Raw genomic sequence first — 26,172 nt, 5'->3', positions numbered from 1 at the left:
TGCATGGTCTGATAAGCCTGTTTTACGATAGAGGAGGAATTTAATATGGTATTTATATTCATCTTTTCTTATTGGGATGGTGTGCTCTGTTTCCCCAATGTAGGGTGGGATGCAAGTGCACTGAATTTTGTAAATCCCTAGGTGGGCAAGGTAGGGAAGGGGATCTTTGGATGAGCTGCTGAGTATACTTCATTTTGCAGGAGGTGTGAAGATTGCTTAATGTTGTATTTATGTAGTGTTCTATTTTTTCTGATATTCTCCTGATGTATGATATGGCTATTGCAACTTTAAAATTTTGCATCACATATTCACTCTCATTTACTCTTGTGATTTTCTTGCCAGCAATACACACTTGTTCAGTCAATGCCACTCGCCACCTTATCTTCCACTACATTCACATCACTTTCGTCCTTCTTACTATCTATTGTAAAGTTTCTCAGATCACTCGTTCTATTTTTTAAAAACTTTAGAAATATTATTTAGAAATATAAGAAAACTTTAAAACTTATAGAAATATGACTTCTAAATTACTGCAGCCTGGGTTTCACTTCTGAGCCCTTGACTCCCTGGAGGTTTCAGATGATTCAGCATGTACCAACAAAGTTTTAATTTCTTTTAACCTTCAGAATAGCACCAATTAGAAAATTAGTATTGTTATTATTATCTGAGACCTCCGGGGAGTCAAGGGTTCATCAAGGGGAGGCTATACTTCATCCAAACCAGCTGTCATACCTTCCCCTTAAACACATTCATACTAGATACACTCACCACTTCAAAAGGCAAACTCTTACACTTACCGACTCACTGCTCTGTGAGAGAGATTCAGCTCTTACCCTTTTTTCTTAACCATGAACAAACTTAATTTCCATGGATGTTCTCATGTTCTCTTCTCTCCTTCCATATAACAAAAAATTTCATCAATTTCATCACCAACACCCATTCAGAGGTTTATAGACCTCTATCATATCATCCTCTTTCTCCCATTAAACAGTCTGTAATCCACATATTCGCAATCTGTTCTCATAATCTAAATTCCATAGTCCTGATATAATCATTGTAACTCTTCTTTGCAACTTTTCAACAGCTTCTTTATCCCCTTGGAACCCAGGAGACCATATCTACACACGATAGAACAGCGGCAGTGTTATCAAGGCCTTGTAAAGAAGCTAAATGACTTCTTTATCCTTACATGACAAGGTTCACTTCAACACTGCAATTATCCTCTAAGTTGTATTTGAAATTTTTGCTATGTGACTTTTCAGCTTCAAATTATTATTCGTCATCATGCCAAGATCTTTAGCCTCATCAATTTCTTGTAGCATAATCCTGATAATATATAATAGGCTGCTGGAAATTTGCAAATGCTAATTTCAAATGAATTGCCATTTTCATTTGTCCAAATTACCAGCCTATTCAAATCATTCTGTAAGTGCTGATGTTTAATATCATCAGCAAACAATTGCACATCTCCTATTAAATCCCTCCTGTCATTAATGTACAGATCGAACAACAAAGGTCCAAGGACTGAACCCTGGGGTATACAGCTGGTTATCTTAAATCTTGCAGGTTCACACTTACTATTGTTGGATTCTGAATGAAGAGAAATTTAAATTATTAATACCCTCTTCAGAATCCAACATAATCCACAATGGCAAAGGCTACATTTGTAAATATTATTTAATGTAAATCACTTATTTATAAATTAATATTCATAAAACTATCTATAAGTTGATTTAATATTTAATTATTTAATCAAGTATGTGTACTAATAAAGAAAAAACTCTGTATTAAAATATTATTAAGTTATTTTATTTATTGCTATGTTAATATTATAGGAGTTTGTATTTAACATTTAACTGCACATTAATTGAAATGTAAATATTCTTTATTTGTTCCTGTTTGTAGAGGTATAACGTTATGCAATGCCTCAATTTTATTATATTTTGTTTTATTGTCATGGAAACGTATGTTAGATAGCTTGCACGAGTTTGGAACAGAGCGTGAGGGAGAATGTTGAAAGATTACTGGAAAGGATTGTAGTTAAAGAGAGCATGAGAACAATTTAGGTAGGAAGAAGGGATATATAAGCTAGGAACACTGAAAAAAGGGAGGATATTCTAATTTGGCATTCTGAGAAAGGAAAGAAAAAAGGAGATTGATTTGGGGAATCAGAGTGCGATATTAGCGAGTCGGCGAGTCACTCAAGAGTAGCTAATTAAAGTCTGTTAGTCGTGAAGTGGGTTAGCTAGTAAGTTGCAGAATAACAAATAAAGCAACAGAAGATAGCTAAGTGACTACTGAATGACTAGCTGTACTTTAGTTGAGATTTAATTTCAGGGCTGACTTTCCAAGGACACACAGAAACTTGAAACATAGCACGGAGTAACTAGATAAAAATTAGAGGCAACAAGGTTGAGTTTAACAATAGCTGTGTTTAGAATTATAGTGTCTAAAAGATTAATTGAATGCCGGAGGAATAGGCAACTGTGCATGAAAACTTCAAGTTAAGGAATTATTGTGTGTCACCTTAGTTCATGAGTGATTAGTAGAATACTAAATTGGTCTAGTAATGTCTAAGATAGTACAAGCGTTTTACTTCATGCAAGAAATTTAACCATGTGAATTGTGGCCGTTAATTCAGTTATTACTAGGAAGATTTGTTTTAATGAGTGCCGTTAATTCTTTAAAGTGTATAAAGTTATAAAAAGTATTCGTATATAAGTAGATGAAGAAGGAAGATTACCGGTAAGAATATTCCAACCATTGATATTCCTATGCAGAGATATATGCGTGTTTCTTCCTAAAATATCCCTATATTAACAGTAACATTTTTGCGGAGATTAGCTAAAGTGTGGATTTAAAAGTGTATACTTGTGAAAAAGTGTTGCCGCTATTATATTGTATTTGAAACTTAAGTAACTGTGAGATATTTGTGTAAGTGGTTACCAAGAAACTTTATGACTTTGAGCTTTACCAAGTGTTTAATTGAATTTTGTGAAGGCTGTGTTTCGGACAACAGATTTACCATTGCTTAAAATTATATGACTGTATTATCAGAAGAGCTAAAATGTTTATAATATCTCATTTAGTGATTTGAACTTAAGTGTATAATTTGTGATCCTAAATTAAAAGTTTGTTTTTGTTAATCTAAAGTTGTATTTTGCCTGAATCTCTTTTACTGCCCCATCCATAAAAATATTCGAACCAAAGCGGGAGAGATAAGTAAGTTAAATAAACTCAGTGTATAAACATAATAACAACATATAAAGGAGAAATAGTCGAGAGTTGGTTTTTCTTCAATTCTTGAACTAATTCAGATATAGAGTGGCGCAGTCTATAAATATAAATTTTCTCTATATTTGGATTAGAAATCAACTAGCAACCTATCAATTGTTTAAGAACATCATAATAACTAAATATCAGATCCAAAGTATAGGTTAAGACGAAGTAGGATCCAACAAAATGGAGCAGCCGGCGGGATTCGATTCCATTAATATTAGTTAAGATATCGAGTATTGATTTTAAGATAGTATTAGAAAAAGTGATCCCAGAAACTTTAAGAGTAATTTAAAGGAATCAAAGTGGATAGGTTGTAAATTAGAATCAGGCAAAGAAAGAAATTGTTTTAGGATTCTAAATTTCTTTTTTGTTTGTAAGCTGATAAAAATTAAAATGGCAGTTTCATCTGGTTCAGAGATGGAAGACAGTGAATTTTTCAGAAGTGTGAATCCCCAACAGGTAGTTCCCCAGTTTTCAGGAGAAGACTCTGATGATGTGTTATCATTTTTTACTTTTATTGAGAAACTCAGAGAAACGGCAGGTTGGACGGACTTTCAGTTGTTGATATTACTTAGAAACAAGCTAATTGGTAAAGCTAAAACATTTTTTTTCTCATCTCCTATACTTAGAGAAATATTTGAGTACAAGAAATTTAAAGAAGCCTTACTATCTCAATTTTGTAAATGGAGGAGTGTTGGACCAAATTTATGGAAGCTACAGAGGATTACACAGAAGGACAAAGAAAGTGTTGCTGATTTCTACGATTGTTTACTAACTCTCTCTAATAGTTTAAATGTATCCAATGAAGACAAACCTCATTTGGATTGGGCAGTTTATCAACAATTTAGACAAGGTGTTAGACAAGAACTGAGGGAGACAGCCTACAAGAAGAAGATAACCTCGCTAGAGGAATGCCTTGTAGCTGTCAAGGAAAAGATGATTGGAGACCTTTGTCCCTCATCCAATATAGGCTTTGTAAACATAGTAGTAAGAACTGATTATTCCCTAGGTTTAAATAAATCCTCAAAAGAGAATAGAAGGAAAGAAGATGAAAGGAAAATTATTAAAGAGAATTCTATTAATTATAACTGCATGTCTGAGACAAATGAGCAAACCAACAAGAAGTTATTCAAGGAAGTACAAGACTTTGTTCACCAGGAGGTAGAAAAGTTACAACAGCCAATGAAAAATAAGTTAGATGAAGTAATGAAAAAATTGACAAATAACTATAGGATTTCAAGAGAACTTCAATCCCACAGCAGATTATGTTAGCAAAGTAGTCAAACTGGAAGTTGAAAGGCAAAATAAACCAATTTGCCTAAATTGGATAGAGTGGTGGAAGCCCTGGAGAATGTTAGACAGAAAATTCCCACTGATTCTCAACCTCAGACAAGGAGAAAAATTCTCACAGATGGTGGAGATCCTCCTAAGTGTTTTAATTGCAACAAGATTGGTCACATTGCTAGGAATTGCTACTTTAATAAAAGAAACTACACTGACAGCAGATGGAACTCTAGTTTTGGACATATTCCTCACAGAGCATATAATAAGTCTCAAAATTTCCCTGGATCAAGAGAATCAATGATGAGGATTACAGGATGTGTCAAAGGTCATAAATGTAACATTCTATTTGACACAGGTTGTAATGCCTCAACCATCAGTAAGCATTATTTCCTAAAATTAAGAGATAAATTATGGAAAAATGTTACCAATTTAAGGAGACCCGTGAAGATTACCACTCTCTCTAATTCGAACTCTACAGCATATGCGAAAGTTCACACAAAAATTTATATACCAGACATCAACCTGTGTGTATATCAAGATCTACTTATAGTTCCTTTCTCTCCTAGCTTGAACACTCACATAATATTAGGAACAAATTTTATGGAGAAACATCACTTCTCTTGTGACTTTTCCAGAGGTGAAATATCCTTAAGAAACAGAAGGACACAAGTTAAAAGAAACAATAAGTCTGCATGCACAAGAACAAAGCAACTAACAAGAAGATTTTTTGTACCTAATGAGGAAGAACCACCTGATAAAGTGCAATCATCTATAAATAATCTAACTGAGAAAGATACATTCAAGCTCTATTGTAATTGATCAGTTTGTAACATAACCTGACACTGACTTGACATCAAAACTTCAAGTGTCTGATTCTAAGCAACAAATTGGTGATAAAAATCAAATACCAGATAAGATTAATTTTACTCAAGTATCTGCTTTGCATATCAGAACTAAATATATGAAAAGAGGAAAGAATTACAAGGATTTGAGTATTCACAGAAAGAAGACTAAAGGAATAGACTACAAAGATAGAAGACAACTTAGGTTGGATGTTAAGGACTAAACTAGACCCGAGACTCAGATTAAGCAATATGGTCAAGGGCACTGACAATTCTTTAGCCGCTTCACGTAAGACCCGTGCTAGTATACCATCCAATCCCACAGATGTATTCATATTAAGGTTCTGTAATAGACTATTCACCTCCACTTCACTCATCACGATTCCCGTATAAACTGATGGTTCCTTCATTTTTTTCAATGTCACCACCTGGATGATATACTCATGCAAAGTGCTCACTCAGTAATTCCACTATATCGACTGATTCAGTGACTGCCTTACCATCGTCATTCCTTAAAATCATTTTGCTGTGTACAGTTTTTTTTTTGTTTTTTTTTTTTGCTTGCAGCATATTGAAAGAACTGTTTGGGATTCTCTTTAGCTTGCATAGCTAGTTTTCTTTTCTTTCATAATCCGCTTTTGCTTTTTTTAACACACTCGTTACCCTTCTGGCCTGCACTTTATACCGTTTGTGTGCCTGCAGGTCACCTCTTTCTTTAAATTCCCTCCACAGCTGTTTCTTTTTTTTTTGCAGCTCAAGCTTAATGATGTTATTCATTCATTTAACCCCTACTTGTTTTACTATTCAGCCCCTAGGTATACAATCAGCCATAACCTCCTATAAATGCTCCTTGACCATTTCCCATGCTCTATTGACATCCAGCCCTTGCAGTTTTACATGCCATGGCACTGATCCAAGCAATCTCCTAAGCTTGTCACACTTGTCAGCACAGTAATTCCACATATACCCTGCCTTAATCGAAAATTCGAATTTATGATCACTCTCACCAATAGGTGGCAACATGGTCATATTCATTACGGTCAAATTCTCAGATGCTATTACCAGGTCCAGCACTCTCACACCCCTAGTATTTTCAATTACATGCTGTCTCAGATAGATATTCCTTAATAATTGAATAAAATCCATTTCCTTCCTCAAATGTGTACTCTGTTTCCAATCAATGTTACCATAGTTGAAATCCCCCATAATAATTACCCTCCTTCCATTCATTTCATCAATTTGTTTATGCATACTATCTTCACCATCTATTCCATCACCTGGTCTATAGCAGCACCCAATTGTATATTTTGTTCTGCCAGTCTCAATCTCACACCAAATAGCCTCAAATGAGCTCTTTTCACTATCCTGTGATGCAACTTCAATTTTCCTTGGCTGCAGTTCATCAGCTATCATCAATAACACTACTCCCCCCCATATTTTATTCTCTCTGTCCCTCCTAAACACACTATAACCTAAAAACACACTATCTATTAACCTATAAGTATCCATTGTTAACTGCCTAGATTTTCTTTTTCTTTCTTTAAGGAGTTCAGTGTAAGGTCGAATAGATGCAATTACACTCCTTTTTATGTTCGCACTCCGTTCCAATCGTGGTCCATTTTGCAGAATTCATCAGTCAATTTCTCTATGCTTGAAAGGATATGCTGTAAATCGGCTATTTTTATATCTCTGAGTGGCCCTTCTTCGTTTTCTTCCTCCTCCTTTGGATGGCAACTTAATTGTTTGGCTAATTCTTTCAAGTCTTCATTGGAAAGCAGTTTATCATGGCTCTCTAAGACTTCTGTCACATCTTCAGCTGTAATCGTCCAATCTCACCTCTCGGGAAAGCTTGGTAATGTCTTCAATAACATTCTCCTCTTGCTCTAATTCCTTGAAGTCGTGCATAAGTGCTGGAAGAAGTTTTCGCTATGCTCATCTTAAACAATTTGCTGACACTTCATTCCAAGCAAGCTGCCTTGATGTTGTTAATGCCCTTCAAAATATCGAATGACCGCCAATAGTCTTTAATAATTTTTCCTGAAGTGTCCAAGATGCTTACTATTTCCATAAATGTTACATGGCTTTGAAGATTGATATAATCCCCTGATCCATTGGTTGCAAAAGCTATGTTGTGTTTGGGGGTATGTAAACAACCTTGACATCCAATGATGTTCTTACTTCAGCAAGGTTTTGAGGATGTCCAGGGGTATTATCCAAGAGAAGCAATGCCTTAGCTGTCAAATCATTTTCTTTACAGAAGGGAAGCATGGTAGGACAAAAATGATTTGTGTACTAATCTACAAAAACGTCTTGTGTAACCCAAGCTTTCTTGTTCCATTTCAATAGACTGGAAGCATGGCTTTTAGATCCTTGAAGGCATGTGGTGTCTGTGAATAGTACATCAACACTCGTTTAAGCTTCAAAAGAGACATTTGCACTCAACAAAAGCATGTCTATCTTTTGCAGCTTTAAAACCTGAAGCGGAGCATTCTTCACAGGAAACGAAGGTGCGTGATGGCAATTTTTTCCAGTAGAGCCCAGTCTCATCAACATTAAAAATGAGATCAGCAGGATAACTTCCTTGTTCAACACAGTCTTGAAATTCTTTAGTAAAAGCAGCCGCTGCCACAACATCTGCACTTGCCGTCTCACCACATAATTTGACACTATGGCAATTACTCGAGACTTAATTCTCATGAACCAACCTTTGCTTTCTAAAAATGTTTTTCTTCGCCTCCATCTGTCTTTTTAGGATCCTCAAAAAATGTTTTTGCTTTCTCAGTTATAACAGCCTGCATCAGACGAATGTTTTCTTATTCAAGTCATCCACCCATAATAATAATTTTTCCATTTTTTCATAGTTTACCTCTGCTATAACTTAAATGTTTTGCATTTAGTACTGCCATAGATTGTTGCGCAGACTGTTTTATTCTATCTGCATTTTTCATAATTGTAGTAATAGTCGATGGAGGTAAGTTCATACTTCTATAGACATTAGCACATGTCTGCCCATCTTCCATTCTTCGAATCACCTCCATCTTCTTTTCAAGTGCGATTGATTTCCGGCCTTCTTAACACCAAGTTCTGCTGACTTTTCTGCACTTCTTTTATCAGACATGGTATGTAATTAAGTACTTTATCAATTTAAATACATATGTATGAAAAAAAGAAATTAAATAGAACAATTATAGATTCAACAGTAAAACTAAGTTTGATACATATACGTCGTAGTAGCTTGGTAAACACTAGAATGCCTGCTAGCGTTGTTTCTCAGTCAGACCACACTATAGTAAGAAAACACACACAGGCATCCAGCATTATTGTGAATCGGCATAAATTGAACTGCCGTAAACCAAGGGCTGCTTGTATATTTATTACTGGATTTGTCAACATATATTCAGATAGTAAAGGACCCTACAACATCGATTAAAAATAAAACTATAAGTCTGTTAGACCTGGGCTTTCCAAAGCAGGCTCTGGGGAACCCTAAGGCTGTACAATAGTCTTTAATTTAACTCTAGGGCTCCGCAAATCTTGTTTACAAATATTCACTTATTTTTATTTATTTATTTTTTAATTAATGAATCAAATGTGATATTTGTTTGTTTTATAGCTTTTTTTTTTTTTTTTTTTTTTTTTTTTTTTTTTTTTTTTTTTTTTTGTCAGTAGGCACCTTAACAAGGGTAGTTGCCATCTGCCTCCATCATGCATGATATGTAAAATTTTATAGCAAGAGATTATTGGCCAGAAATTTTAAGGACTGAGTTTAAGGTTTCTGATTTTTCCATTCACTTTACCGTACTTTGTATTCAAGTTCAAGCTTTGAAGTTTATAATATGTTTTCCAACAACATATCTCTGTGAAAAGACATTCTCACCATATGCAGCTACTAAAACTAAATATAGCAACAGGCTAAATGCAGAAAATGACATGATGCTACAAGATATTTCCATCACACTGGACTTTTAAAAAACTCTGCAGTTTAAAACAACAACTGCATTGTAGTCATTAAAATGAACTTACATTTTTTTTAATATACAGAGTACTAAATTGTAAAATGGTAAATGTTTATTGCTTTCTTCCTTTTTTTTTTTTTTTCATGTTTATTTTAAAGATTGAGTTGTGAGGGCTCCACAAAAAAAAAGTTTGCTTGCTTTAGAGCTCACTTTAGGTTTGGGAAACCAAACTTCTTGCTAAAGTGGAGCTTCTAGTATTGTTAGATAATACTATAAGCAGGCCAATGGAAACAGTCTAAATTAAAAATATTCCACCTACACACAAAGACTATATGGACTACCTAAGATCTACAAACCTGAAGCCCTACTACTCTCCATCACTGATGCCATAAATTCCCCTACCTATAAACAAGCTAAACATTTGGCATCCAAACTCAAACATGTTGGCAAGACATCTCACATTAAAAAACTTTAAAACCACTAAACTGAGCCTTCAATTAAAGAAATGACCACTTAGTGAGCTGCGATATGGCATCCCTTATCACCAATGTTTCAGTGGACAATACAGTACAGCTCTTTCCCAAAATACCCCCCCCATCCCATCCCAATATCCACATACTCATTAAGCACTGCCTGAAATCTAGATATTTTGGCTCGAATAACCAGCTTTTTAAAAAAAATTGAAGGTGCAGCACCGGGCTTCCACTTTCATCCCTAACTGCTAACTTATACTTGAAATACAGCAGAGGTATATAGATGTCTGCTATTTGCCCACAAAGCCCACAGGCTTTTTCCGACTTCTTTCACTTCCGTATAATATCTACCACTGAATTACCTTTACTGTTGAAGAGGGGAAAAAAAGAAGGGGCTTTTCTAGCCTTTCTTTGGATACTTTTACAAGACAATCAGACAGGTACATCACATGGTCAATCTAATCTAATGGCTTACTCCTACATAAATTTTGATGAACTGCCCATCAACAGTAATCACAGACCACTTGCTCTCCATACACGTGACTGAATTTGTTCTGGAGGTCATTTGAATTTTAGTCTTTGCTGAGTGTGCATCTTCAAAATTGCTGCCTTTATGGTTGTATGCAGGAAGAACTGTTGTGGCCACAAGTGAATGGGACAACTGGGTTCCATCTGTTGAAATGAGTATTTCACTATCTGTTGGTGAAATACTGTTGCAAGTATATATTTATATATAAGAAGTAGATGAATGGCATGCATCTACTTTTAATATATGTTCCTCCCCCACATAATAACAAGGTACAACTTATTGAAATACAGTTGTACTGTAGATCATACAAAATTTCCCACAAAAAGTCAAAAAAAAGCAAGAAAAACCCAGTCAAAGAAAACATTCTTTGTGGACTGTCCAAATCTGGCTGATCAGATTTGGACAGTCTTCTCTTACTGAGTCCACATTAATAACTTACCTATATGGTCTGTTTCAGCCATGTATATCTTCTACGGGTGTTTCCATTAGCCCTGCTCCACTGAACTGGCATTAGTCATTCCTCCACTTTCCATACTTTAATTTTAATCCTCTCAAAGCATGAGCAGCATCCCAACACTTTCAGTGTCCAACTTCAAACCTACTGAATATACTTTTTTCTTTGTTTTTCTTTCTTTCTATGTATATTTTCTTGTAAAAGGGATCTCAGCTCGACTCCCCCTTTATCTTCGGCAATACACACATCACTAGACAGGATCAGATCTCTCTTCTTGGACCGACATTTACTTCCAGCCTTTAATGGCACAAACACATCACATCAAAAACTTCTTTAGTGTCTAAAAAACGAGACAGCCTTTTCTGCTCAAGAAGCTATTTTACACTGGATCAGCTATTAACCCTATATAAATCCCAAATCCACCTATCCTTCAAATACTGTTCACACAATTGAGGTGGTGAACCTAAAACTTCCTTAAAAATTCTTGATGCTGTCCAGAGGAGAGCAATTTGGCTCATAGATGACCCTTCCCTCAGGCTCACTTCAACCTTTATCTCAGAGTTGCAATGTTTCAGCTCTGTGTCTCGTCTACAGATAATTCCATGGTTACTGCTCCAGTCAACTGACAAATATCATTCCTCAGCTCTTACTGTTGGTTCCATAAATTAAGAAAAAAAAAGAGAAAGATAACAATAGCTCAAAAACTGTATGATGAATTTTTATTCAATTTCGTGAAAAGTTAGTATAATATGAGATGTGAAAGAAACACTCACAAAAATTGTAAATAAATAGTTCAATTCAGTAACAAATGGGTACATGAAGGTAATGGCCAAAATCAAGAGGTCAAAATGAGATCGTCAAAGTACCTTAATAATTTAAGGTAATCTTAATACTACTTAATAACATGGTCTCAACTTCGCCAGTGCTCCTAGGAAATTACCGGCTGATGAATTCATGATCCAGACTGAATGCGGGATTCGCCACCTTCCAAACCACATCAACCACATCGCCAATGATAAGGAATGTGGTCACTTTAGCAGCAATACAGTGCACACAATAACATTTCATTTCATATTTGCAAGTATGAAATTTGAATTTCCTAAGTTTCTGTGTTTGAATTTTTTTCACTTGGTTAAACTATAATAAATTTAGTTTCATCCTTTATCCAAGTGTAAGCAAACAAAGTTAGCACCTGAAGTATCTTCAGGACTGAGGCAACTCGTGGTAAAGGTGGACCAAGCTCTCATCACTACTTATCTTAGTATCTCCCATAATACAAAGCACATCTCCTTGCAGACATGTATAATGCTATGCATTAAGGGAAGGGCCACTACCATTTCCAGTTTCAACCTTTATTGAGGTCTCGTCAGTGATGGAAGCAATGAAGAGGTCATATTTACCTATACGAGTTGCCAAAAGGTGTCTCAACTTATTATTAAATTACTCTGGATTTAGAGAAAGATGGAAGTTTTTTCCCCTTGGTTAGATTATAACAAATTTAGTTTAATCCTTTATCCAAGTATAAGAAAACAAAGTTTGCTTACCACGAGTTGCCTCAGTCCTGAAGATACTTTAGATACAAATTCTGTTTGCTTACACTTGGATAAAAGATTAAACTAAATTTATGTTAGTAAGTTTCTGTGGTTTAGCAGTTCTGTGGGTAGTTTTTCAATATTGAGACCACATTTTGATGTAAATAAAGAGTTTAATAAAAATAAATTTTATTGCTCATTTTTATTAAGCTCTTTATTTACATCATAATGTGGACTCAATACCAAAAACTACAAACAGAAATGTTTCATGCTGTTTATAATCGTGTCCAGGAACCCAGTTGGTAACAACAACCATGTCTCAAGGTTTTTTTTTTTTTTTTTTTTTTTTGAGGAGGGGGAGCTTCATTCGATAAGAATGAACATTATCATCTTATAGGATAAATGCTTTCTCTATTGCACCTGTAGATGGGTGAACATAGCAGTCCAGGAACTTGTCTCTATAAGTCGAAGTATTCATGGTTTCACTAGGAACCACATACAGGTCAGAGTGCATTCACCAAACAAGAACCCTCCCTAAACCATCACACTACCTACACCATAAGCATCCATGAAAGGAATTTCACAGATATCAGAGGAATGATAGTGTGTCCCTGGTTCTCTCAGTATTGTCTGAGAGAATCAGGGACACAATTTGGTATTGTCTGTAAACAATACCAATCCCTAATGGTCATGGATCCAGCTGATGATAAGCATGGGCATTTCAAATATTCTCTACCCGTGGCATGAAGTAGGAGCGCATAGACTACTGGTCACCCAGCATACAAGCCACCTTTGTGAACCCTTCTGCACACAGTGGAAGCAGATACCAATGTTCCTGTATTTAACACAAGATCAGATCATAACTGATTCGGGATAGCACTCCTGTTTTGGCAAGCAGATAATCTGAAATATAAGTCATCCACTGCAGTTGTCCCCTTGGCTTTCATGACTTTAGCTGGCCTCTAGTCTTGCCATCTGAATTCATTAGTTAAATGATGTTTTGCAACCATATCCAAGATTTTTTGCCATGAAATGTCTTGTTCTCACTCTGGACACAAAATGGAAAACAACTCCATAATACCTGCTTGTATGCCATGGCTCATTTGCATATATCACTGACAGCACCGATTATGTGTATATGATAACCAGAACTTAGTGCCCCTTTTTACATAATGTACCTGACGTGTTTTTTTCCCTTTCCTCCCCCAGGTTATCATGATTTTATTCTTTATTCCTTAATTTATGGAAACAATATAAAAAATAATAATAATAAAAAATTCTTTGAGACACTCTATCATGAAATGTTAACCAACTACAATCTCCAGCTAAAAAAATTGATGGCTTGATAAATTTCTCTAAGGATACCAAATTTCAATAAAATGTATCTAGCCATAGTGCAAGAATAATCTGCATATAGTCCACTGAATGGGGGAAGAGTATTATACATTGTGAATGAATAAATAAAATGAAAACTAAAATGGCAAAATAATTTTGCATCATAATTTTTATGTGCCTTCTAGTCACAAAACATACGAGGATGGTCTGAAAAGTTCTTGGCCTAACAATGAAAAAATAAATTTCAAAATTATTTTTATTTTTCAACATAATCTCCCTTAAGACTAATACATTTATTCCAGTGATGCTCCAGTGCCATTATCCCGTCCCTGTAGAGGTTCTCAGTAAGATCTGCAAAATACCCCTCTACAGCTGCAATCACCTCTTGATTCAAAGAAAAACGCTGACTAGCGAGGAAGAGTTTTAATTCTGGGAAGAGATAGAAGTCAGAGTGAGCCAAATCTGGGAAATAGGGTGGATATTCCAACAATTCATGCAGTTCCCTTAATTTTCCAATTGCCAAAACACCTTTGCGGGCAGGTGCATTGTTCCTGATGAAAGATGATTTTTTTTTTTTTTTTTTCTGGAAACTGGGTCTTTTCTCACGAAATTTTTTGTCTAGTCTGGTTAAAAGATTGGAATAATATTCCCCAGTTATTGTTTTATCCTTTTCAATATAATTAATAAAAAAATGTCTTTAGCATCCCAAAACACCGATGCCATGAACTTTCCTGTTGATGGAACCGACTCCGTCTTCTTTGGGACTGAACAACCGGTTTCTGTCTGCTGTTTGAATTCTAGTGTGTAATAGTGAATCCAAGTCTCATCCATAGTAATAAATCAATGCACAAAATCAGTTTCATTCTTGTTAAAACACTCCAAGCACCGTTCAGAGATTTTCATGCGAGTGTGTATTTGATCTGCTGTGAGCAAGTGTGGCACCCATCTTACGCAAAGCTTTTTCATTTGCAATTCTTCATGCAAAATATATCCTACACACTCTTTTGAAATGCATATAGTCTCAGCAATTTCATGCACTTGGACTCGCTGGTCATCCAATACCATATCATGCACTGGATCAATGATTTCTGGTGTCATTACACTTTTTGGACGTCCTTCATGTGGATCATCCTCAAGGCTGGTATGGCCACGTTTAAACTCGGCAGCCCATTTCTTAATTGTCGAAAACAAAGGAGAAGAGTGCTCATAAACTTTTATGGACTTCGAATGAATTTCTTTTGGTGTTAAACCTTTTACAAAGAATTTTATAACTGCACAATACTCAATTTTATCCATTTCAAGTGATACAGACAACACTTTTTGCTTCAGACAGCTTTATAAAACAAACTACTTGATAGATGATTTGCAATTTCACATCGATGCTTATGACCGATGTACAACTTAGAAAAAAAAAATCTTGCCGATAGTGTTGCCATTTATGGTCAAGGCAGAGAACTTTTCAGACCACCCTCATATATATATACATGTAGTGCATTAACACTGTGGGTGGACTAAAGCTTTTTTTTTCCCTTCTCCCTGGAAATCCTGCTCTAGAGACCAAACATGGAACTCTTTCAAGCCTCTAGTAAGCAAGGCTGTGAAACTTACTGCATCTAACACCTGAAGACAGTGAAAAACGTTCATGCCCAGAGTGGGATTTGATCCAGCAGCCTGTTAGTTAGAGAGCGGATTGCTATCCAGTTGGCTAATTGACATTTTGATACAATTTAAAATATACAAAAAACTGGAAAGCATTTATTACAGGAAGGAAGAAATTTTAGAATAGTCAAGACCATATATTTTTGCAAAAGACAGAAATTAACATGCAGTTTTAACTGTTTCATAATAACACTGTAATGTTATTCTGAAACAATATTCTTAACAATTTTATTGTTAAGATTAGTGGAATCCATATTCTTAACAATCCTTTCAAACTTGTAAGTTTGAAAGAATTGTTAACAAATGCCCTTAGGGGTAGTGAGTGAATCTAGTGTGAATGAATTTAAGGGAAGGTATGGTAGCTGGTTTGGGTGATTTATAGCCTCCCTCAATGAGTCCTTGACTCTGGAGGCTTAAGCCTTAAGCAGGAGGTCTATGAATTAGTTTTCCAAATCTTGGAAATTTTAATAAAACGATATTTATTTAGATCAGGGCGTTTTTTTAAAATTTGCTGATGATTCTGAAAAGAGTCTTTGAAGTTTGTATTTGCTATAATAAAGCACAGCAGCAGTTTTTTCCTATCTGATCTTGTGCAAGGTATCCAAAGCCATGGTCAGCTAGACCTGACTGACCACAATTGGATGTATTTCTTTTGTTCATGTGAACTCTTCCTACTTTGACCACAACATAAATAAGTTGCAAGAATAAGGAACCTTGTCAACACCTGATTAGAGAGAGAGAGAAGGGAGTAGATCCTTAGGAAAGCCAGCTTCAAATGATGTTTGAAAGAGGTGTGGAGATTATAATTTTTTTTTAAAGTTCTAATTATTTTTTCTAAGGTGCCCCAAGATATAGAAAATAGTAATAGCATTAATATAGCATGTATGTCGAGAGAGAGATGTGAGAAAATGGGAAAAGCAGTTAATTTATAGATCTTTTCTTGTATAACCATCGGACAGGAAGGTCTTGGAAATAAAGGAGAATTCAGCTGAAAGGAAAGCCTGGGAAAAACACAAGGGTGGGGATAGCCCACTGCTCTTAAAATCAAATGTGTTCCTTCATGCCCTTACAGAGTGCTAACATACTATAGATGAATCAATCCCTCAATTATCATAAAAAAACTAGTGTGAAACTATTTCAGAATGTCATGACCAGACTCAACTGTATTTTCTGTTACACTGACAAGGTACCATTCTTCAATTGCATACTATCTAAAGGAAGAATAGTACATAATATAGTTCAACACAGGTGATACTTGTATGGAAAGAGTTGTGTGAGTGATGACTAATTCACCAGTCCACTTCTCAGTGAATTAAAACACGTAATCGAATCCTGATTAATCCTTTTCATTTTAGTTGCCCACACATAGATTTTAATCTCGAGTGTGTGCCACTTAAAAAAAATAAATAAATAAAAAAACTTGCTTAGATGCTTTATAACTTTATAACATGAGGTCTCGCACATATATTTCTCATTCTCAATTATCTATATATGTGACAGATAAGTTATGATAGCTGGACAATGATAAAGGTTAAAATGCACCTAGATTTTACCTATTAGAATAAAGGTTCAATAATAACAATGGATAATGAAGCTACAATTCTCAAGCAAAAATACTGCTGCAAAGAAAGAAGAATCTGCATATAAAATCCTGGTGTTCTGTGTACTTCAGAATGCCATAACCTCTAAACTTATTGTAAAATCTGATGCGGTGAAATTTTGTTAAAATTCTCCAACATCAATTTTACAGAGGTTATTAATCATGTAAAGGAAAAAACAAAATTGTATATTACTGTCTTTTAACAGGTAAATACTGATTGTTAACTTGTAAAGGGTAGCTGACTAAAAGAATGACATAGAATTGTTCATGAGTTATAAAATATTGTAAAGGTTCAAATTGTACATAACGTTGATTTAATGTTAAATTCTAATGCAAAACTGTAAAAGTAACCGAATGTTCAAGTATTTCTGCCTCAAGTTAAGAGGATTAGACAGCATTATGTTGGTGACCTGAAAGTGAACAAAGGTGCTGAAGGTCACTCAGATGTGGAGATTTTGCCGCCAAAACTGAAGGTCAAGATAAATGACATCAATATGTTTACAGAAGATCTGGGGATCTCCAACCCTAAAACAAAGAGCTTTGTATCATATAAAAGAGGTCTTGAGAACCTCAGAAAATCTCTCTTATTTTTTTCCTCTTGCTGCAGTTCGTTGGCCCGCTCGGACTCCCGAGATTTCGTTTGACCATAACCCCCTAGGTACGGGGAACCCAGCAGAGGCAGTTTACTCTTCGGAGATGTGGTTCCAGTAATGGGACATGCCACGTGCGACCAGATACACACTGCCTACAGTAGATCCAGTACCAACTTAGAGCAATGCTATGATTCCCAGGAAAGAACTATGGAAGGATGACTGCCAAGAGCTGATCAGTGAAGGCTAGTACATAGGATGGAAGCAGTCAGCAGAACCACCATAAATCTTCAAACCTGGTAGAACTGTATGTGATACTGCAAATTCGTGAGTAGATTCTACTGTACTGTTTTTAGGTAATGCATAAGAATTGCATGTATGCAATTCCACTGAACGTAGCTCTGTTAAAAATAATTGTAAGGTCGCTATAAGAGATAATTGAAGCTGAGTGTTAGCTAATATATATTAAGAAAGAATGTTTAGCCAACAATGTCATTTGTAACAGCCAGTAATTGCCTAGATTTGTAAACAAGTCATTTAAGTATTGTGAATAGCAGGTCTAAATGTAAAGGTTATGATTTGAGCTCAAGATAGCCATTAGAGAGAAATTGTTCAATTGTGTATTATATTGTAAAGTTGCTTAAGGTTAAATAAACATGTTTGGTTTGTTAAAAAATTATCATCTGATCTTTGACCAATGCATTGTCTCACAAAAATAATCGAACTTGTGTGTCTAAAATAGAGAAATTGCCACGACTGAATAATTAAGGTTATTCAGTCATGATCTATCCTATAAGTATTATAACTAATCATCTCGTACTATACAATTAATTCAGGATGGCGCAGTCAATAAATAATATACATTTTTCCTGAATTACATAGTGTGGGAGATAGTAAACTGTAACCGTGAATTGCCTATTTCAGAGGCCTTTTCACTAACAGCGTGAACACTTGTGGGAAGTATAGAGGATTACAAGCGGGGATTAAGTTAATCGGATTAGAATAAGGTAAAGTATATTAAACAGATAGTAACTGTAAGGAGTGCAAGCTATAGTACAGATGTAATAGAAGGGAAAATTTTGAAGTAAACATAGTTAAAGACAAGAAGAAAATATTACATCATCAAGAGCTTACCTGGTGATGAAGCTGGCCTCACTAGGTAATCTTTCTTAAATTCCTCCTGAGGTCTTGCACATACATAAGTCTGACTGCATTCATCTGCATTTTCCAATGCATACGATGTTATACTGCTGTATTTTGGTTCTGGTCTTAATAAACCTTTATTCTGTACAGAAGCTGCTGCCTTAGAAGGCACTGAAAAATCTGAAGGAAAAAAGGCATTTTTTGCATCATTTTTACTGACAGGAGGTGAGAGGCTTTCAAATTGAGCTGCTCGAACAGACACTATATGTGTTGGACTTTGACTGGTCATTCGTGTAAGTTCACTTCTATATAAATTCATGCGTTCCAAAGATTTTGCAAGAAAACTTCCAGATTCAAACTGATGTTTGCGCTGGGCAACAAGATTAATGGGTGAAATCTGGTCACTGGGACAAACAACATCATTGGCATTGCCATTTGTCACCTTTGTGAAATTTTGGTTATTGCCAGTAGAAATGCTGCTCGATCCATACTTCTGAGTACTAGATATTTGACCACCAGATCCTGAGTGTTTCCACTGTGCATGCAATGGAGAGTCGTTCATATGCAAATCCAAAGAATTAGTTCGGTGATGAGAATGCCTTGAATCACTGAAGTTCATTTGATTATAAATGCTCGAGTCCATGCCACTGATAGAATGGTATTTATGTGCACTATCTACAGATCTAGACATAATATTTGATCTTGGATCACAACTTCTATTATTAAAAGAAGATCCTTCTTCAGATGTAAATAATCTACAAAATAAGAAAATATAAAATATATTACAGAAATAATGAATAACATGAAGTTTGTAAAATAATGAAATACTTAGTTAAAAAATATAAACAAAAACAGTAGTGTATGTAATGTCTCATACTTCTATGGTTAAACAAATGTTCACATTTGACTCCTGGTACAGGCCCACATATTTATCAATGAGAGCTAGTTTTATTAGAATAACAAAACCACAAACTTTTGCAAGTCAGTGGACTTACATCATATCATCAGGGGTGCAGGACTTGTATTAACTGATGTAAAATTTAGAAAAGATAATTACACATGACAGATTTTTCACGAAGTCCAACAGATCTAGCCCAGATTGGGGGTGGAGAGGGGATGGAGATAAAACAGTGCTGAATACGATCAAAGAATAATAAATTTAGTTTAATCCTTTATCCAAGTGTGAGCAAACAAAGTTTGCACCTGAACGTATCTTCAGGACTGGGGTAAGGTGGTACAACACCAGGGAACTCCTTGCAAAGGTGGAGCAAGCTATCAACACTCCTATCTCAGTATCTCCCATAATGCAAAACACATCTCCTTGCGGATATGTCTAATGTTATGTATTAAGGGAAGGGCCACAAACCCAGACTAGTTTCAACCTTTATTGAGGTCTCTTCAGTGGGAGCCAGGCCCAAGTGGAGGTACCAGGCAGAAGCATTAGCAGGTCATCCCTACCTATAGGAGTAGTCAAATGGTGTGCCACCCTTTTTTAATAAATTACTCTGGATTTAGAGAAAGATGTTGAAAGTTTGCAAGGTCTCCACCTTTGAAAGTCTCCACCTTTGCAAGGAGTGCCCTGGTGTTGTACCACCTTACCCCAGTCCCGAAGATACGTTCAGGCACAAACTTTGTTTGCTCACACTTGGATAAAGGATTAAACTAACTTTATTATACTCTAACCAAGTGAAAAATAAACCTTCAACATCTTTCTCTAAATCCAGAGTAATTTATTAAAAAAGGGTGGCACACCATTTGGCTACTCCTATAGGTAGGGATGACCTGCTAATGCTTCTGCCTGGTACCTCCACTTGGGCCTGGCTCCCACTGAAGAGACCTCAATAAAGGTCGAAACTAGTCTGGGTTGTGGCCCTTCCCTTAATACATAACATTAGACATATCCGCAAGGAGATGTGTTTTGCATTATGGGAGATACTGAGATAGCAGTGTTGATAGCTTGCTCCACCTTTGCAAGGAGTGCCCTGGTGTTGTACCACCTTACCCCAGTCCTGAAGATATGTTCAGGCACAAACTTTGTTTGCTCACACTTGGATAAAGGATTAAACTAAATTTATTATACTCTAACCAAGTGAAAAATGAACTTTCTACAATCAAAGAAATAAGCTAATTATTGCTGTTATATTCTGTGGCATGATGCACATCATATTCCAGGTCTGCTGATGTTACATTTTCAATAAATTCAGACCAAACTTAATATAGAATTAAACCTTGCTTATTGTTAAACTGAGTGGGGATATAGAGCATTTCTGAGGCTCTACAATCCTCACTCAACTATATAATTTTCTTATATAGCAGCTACAATCAATACATGGCATTTCTGTTTTTTACCAGATTACGTGGTGGCCAGGGGTGCAACTACACATCGCCTCCACTTGGTGCACACTAAAGAGCTAGAGCGACTCGACCATCCATTCTATCTTAGGATCTCCTGGATTAATGTACATGCAAACAGTCTATCAGGTTACAATGACAGAAACTAGGACTCATCCTGCCAACCAGAAGTGTCCTAAGACTCTGTCTCTTGGACAACTGCTCTGTTAGCCAGCTGAATATAAAAAGTATCAACAGGGACTAAGAGTGAATGTCTTACTAGACTTCTTAATGACAACAGAATTGACACTAGCATCATACAAGAAACCCATGCAAGCAATGAGTCACAACAACGAGAGAAAGGCTCCATTCGGAGTTTCAATCTTATAGGAGCAACATGTCCAAAAAATTCACTCACTAAGGTCCATTTCATTTCTGATAGCAATGTTTCAAACATATCTACTGTTATCATAGAAGTTAATGACTTAAAAATAGTTAATGTCCACAAGCCACCATCTACAAGCTGGCCTGATGAAGTTTTGCCAGCCTTAATGCACCCTGCTGTTTATACTGGAGATTTTAACAGTCATCATACTCAAAAGGGTTATAGAGATTAATAATAAATTTAGTTTAATCCTTTTTATAGAGAAATAGAGAAAAGGGTTATAGAGAAAATGATGCAAATAGTGCCAAGCTAGCGAAGTGGTCAGATGCAAACAACATACAGTTGATTTTTGATCCCAAGGATAACTGCACTTTTAACTCAGCTAGATGGAACAGTGGCACCAATCCTGACTTAAGTTTTGTTACAACCAATCAAACAGGCCAGTACTGATCAGCTATCACATATAGGAAGAATCCCATGCAGCATGATGCAAATAGTGCCAAGCTAGCCAAGTGGTCAGATGCAAACAACATACAGTTGATTTTTGATCCCAAGGATAACTGCACTTTTAACTCAGCTAGATGGAACAGTGGCACCAATCCTGACTTATGTTTTGTTACAACCAATCAAACAGGCCAGTACTGACCAGCTATCACATATAGGAAGATTCCCATGCAGCATGATGCAAATAGTGCCAAGCTAGCGAAGTGGTCAGATGCAAACAACATACAGTTGATTTTTGATCCCAAGGATAACTGCACTTTTAACTCAGCTAGATGGAACAGTGGCACCAATCCTGACTTATGTTTTGTTACAACCAATCAAACAGGCCAGTACTGACCAGCTATCACGTATAGGAAGATTCCCATGCAGCATGATGCAAATAGTGCCAAGCTAGCGAAGTGGTCAGATGCAAACAACATACAGTTGATTTTTGATCCCAAGGATAACTGCACTTTTAACTCAGCTAGATGGAACAGTGGCACCAATCCTGACTTATGTTTTGTTACAACCAATCAAACAGGCCAGTACTGACCAGCTATCATGTATAGGAAGATTCCCATGCAGCCAACACAAACTTGTCTTTATTAAGGTGGACCCCTCAAGGTGGACTCCCAATTATTGAGACTACACCAATGCCATGTTGGAATTTTGCCAAGACAAACTGGAAGAGCTTTTCATCAGATTTAGATGAAAATATGTCCTGGATTCCACCACAACCTTGTAACTACTGAAGATCTGTGAAAATAGTAATTTCTACAGCCAAAAAACACATACCTAGAGGTGCTAGAAAAGAATACACACCTGGCTGGAGAAAAAAAAAAAACAGTGAAGCACTTTATAATGACTTTTTGAATAGCGGACGTATAGACGTTGCAGATGAACTTATTGACAGCTTAAATAAAGCTAGAAAGAACAAATGTATTAACACCATCGAAAGGCTGAACTTTAAACATTCAAGCATGAAGCCTCCATAAAAAGTTGGGTGGTGATTTCCACCCCCCCCCCCAAGTGAAAGCTGCTGTTAGGGCCAACTATTGCCAATCGGATAGTGAATCTGTCCAGAACTAAATCAGGAAAAAACTCGCACTAAAATAATTAGGAAAGACCACTGATAAACCTGAAAGCTAAAACCTATAGTACTGCTCAGTGTCTGTCTTAAGCTATTAGAAAGATTTATTTATAATAGAACTAGTACTATTATTATTGACACTCTCCCTCGTGAACAAGCCGGTTTTCAGGCCCAAGCAAAATTGTGCAGATCAAGTTTTGGCCCTAATGACTCTTATAGAATGTAGTTTAGAAAAATACCTTAAAACTGGCACAGTCTTTATAGACTTGATGGCTGCATATGACACCATGTGGAAGAACAGCATGATTTATAAACTCCTTAAAATACTGAAATGTAAAAAAATGACCCATCTGATCAGTGCTATTCTGTCTAATAGAACCATACAGGTAGTTCTGGATGATTATATGAGCAAGCCAAGAATACTTAACAATGAACTCCCACAAAGGTCAGTTCTGGCCCCTCTTCTATTCAATTTGTATATTTCTGACCTGCCAAGGAAAACATCTAGAAAATCTGCATATGCTGATGATCTATGCATCAAATTCCAATACCAGAAATTCTGTACTACAGAGCACATACTAACTAGTGATGCAGAGTAGCTAAACCAGTTCTTTGAGAAGTGGCATCTTATTCCAAGCACCACCAAGACTGAAACATGTTTCCATTTGAACAATAGTATGGCATGTGATATCTTAACAGTGCCAATAAATGGGAACATACTACCACATAATTTTAATCCAAAGTATCTGGGCATAACCCCAGACAGAACCCTCTTCTTTAACAGACATCTCTCCAATATTACTGCCAAACTCCGGACTAGAAATAACATGCTGCATAAACTTGTCAGAACAACTTGGGGGGACTTGTGCTCCCACATTAAGGACATCTGCTCTGGGCCTCGTTCACTCAACTGCTGAATACTGCTCAACTGTCTCGCAGAACAGTGCACATGTTAAATTAATTGATACCATCCTGAATCAGACAATGCATATCATTTCTGGAATAATACACTACCAGTTCTGATATGATAAATGTCATCATCGTCCTTTCAGGGATTTAAGTCCAGTGACCTGTTCCAGTCTCATTCCATCTTTTCCTTGGATGTCCCTAGCTTCTATATCCTCCAACTGGGTGGTATCAGATTTTTATTTATTTATTTATTTTATTTTATTATTTTTTTTTTGTAGTCTTGAACTGTCCATTCTTCATTTTACAACCTATTGAATATCAATAGAAATGGATATTCAATAGGTTGTAAAAACTTTATACTTCATATCAACAATAAACCCTTAACTGCACATTTAGCCTAGTGGCTTTGCTCTTCGCAACCATATGCCTGGGGAAGGAGTGTCCCAGGTTTGATTCCCGTTGTAGACGTGAGGAATTTGAGGATCTTCCTCAGGCATAGCCAAGTTAGCCGGTCTTGGGCACGGTCAGTAGGGTTTTATCCACCAGTTTATCAGTCGTTTTTCATCCCACAAGCAGACAAACCGGCCCCGTGAACATACCGTCTCTACAGTCAAAAACATATCCCCCCGAGCGGCAGACCAGGCGATGGGTTGGTTGGGAGTAGTACTAACAAGAAGTCGCATCTAAATAACACGCGGACCCTGCATAGGAAGTGAGAATAACATATAGAAGAAGAAGATCAACAATAAACCCTTAGAAAGAGTAAAGGATTTTCAATATCATGGATCGTACATCAGCAATATAGAAAATATTAGAAAACGTAAACAGCTGGCTTTAGTCTTCCATAACAAACTCTGCCCCATCTGGAAATCATCAGTAGTATCATTAAAGACAAAATTAAGACTATACCATGCAACCAGTAGATCAATCTTCTTGTATGGTTCTCAAACCTGGACAATAAGCACCAAAAAAACTACAGAACTAATTAACTCCTTTGGAACTACATGTCTCGGACTGATCCTTGGATACACTTGGATGGATCGTGTCATTAACTTTGCTGTGCTAAATCTCACTAAGCAAGAACCACTTGTCAATATATAGTCAAAAAAACTACAACTCAGATGGCATGGACATCAACTCAGACATCCTGAAGTCTCACCCTTTTTGGAATCGCTCATACGATACAAACTAGAAGATAGTAATTGCAGTAGAGGAAGACTATGCAAACAATTTAGCTCAAGATAGACTTGGAAGACCATAATTTGCAATCTTTAATTTTTAATGTAAATCTCTTTTCCCTTTTCACATTGTATCATATTGTGAATAAACTATGATGATGATGATTGATATTACTGAGTATTTTTGTTTCGTTATGTATTTCTGAGCTTTTTTTTTCTTCATTTTTTGACCCAGAGAGCATAGTATCCTGTCATTCACAGAAATTTCTTTTATCCAGTTTCTTCTTTATTTTTATTTATTTTTTTTTTTTTTCAGTTTATAATTCAATTTAGGTCTTGCCAAAACTTTATAAACTGTTATTCTGATATGCTTTTGAATTTGGTTGAGTTTGAAAATATTCCCGATCATTCCTATTATCTTTAGAAAAGTTTGAAATTTTGATGTCAATGTCAGCTTCCTTCGTATATGATACAGCACATCCAAGTTTTTTTTTTTTTTTTTTTAGCAGTTAATTTGTTCTAAAATGTTATTTTCAATCAGGATTTTACTTCTGACTGGAGATGGTCTTTTAAAAACCATGATTTTCATTTTATCTGTTGATGTTTGCATTCTAAATTTTTTTCTTTTTTTTGCACTTATGTTTAAGGAGTAAATTGATCTTTGGAGTTCATCTTCACTTTTTCCTATGATTATCTAATTGTCTGTAAACAAAAGAGTATTAAGTGCAGTTCTATGATCCAGTTTAAATGCTGGTTTTATATTTTTCTTCAATTTCTTTAATATTTCATCTATACAGATATTAAATAAGAGTGGTGACATTGGGCATCCTTGACAGACCTCTGTTTATTGATTTCTATTCTGTGACTTTACCATTGATTCTTAGAGCTATTTGGTTGTTCTGATACATGTTGGTTATTGCAGCAAGCAGCTGATTTGGAATGCTTAGATTCTTGAGTATGGTTACACAGTTTGTTCCTTAAGATTCTGTCCAAGACTTTCTGGTCTATAAATGCTTTGTGTGTATTTCTATGTTGTATTCATAACGTTTTTCCATTAAAGATTTTTAATCTACAAGCTGGGTCAATGCACAATTATCCTTTTCAGAAGCCATTTTGTTCT

The 26,172-nt window shown here is 35.9% G+C and overlaps 1 protein-coding gene across 5 annotated transcripts in view; it reads right to left on the bottom strand.

Annotated features, from left to right (window-relative positions):
• Window positions 1–26,172, bottom strand: part of RhoGAP19D (Rho GTPase activating protein at 19D) — a 503,360-nt gene that overhangs the window by 265,402 nt on the left and 211,786 nt on the right. For all 5 annotated transcript variants that reach the window (XM_090412052.1, XM_090412051.1, XM_090412054.1 and 2 more), the window contains one exon: window positions 18,668–19,431. In XM_090412052.1, coding sequence (XP_090268178.1) covers window positions 18,668–19,431 — 764 coding nt within the window. The remainder of the gene's footprint in view (window positions 1–18,667; window positions 19,432–26,172) is intronic.

This window comes from Typopeltis vanoorti, chromosome 22, assembly GCF_054136105.1.
Source record: "Typopeltis vanoorti isolate ZY-2024b chromosome 22, IOZ_Tvanoo_1.0, whole genome shotgun sequence".
NCBI classification, from domain to species: Eukaryota; Metazoa; Arthropoda; class Arachnida; order Uropygi; family Thelyphonidae; genus Typopeltis; species Typopeltis vanoorti.
The sequence above is the reverse complement of the archived record's forward strand: the minus strand, read 5'-3'. Positions and strand labels throughout refer to the sequence as shown.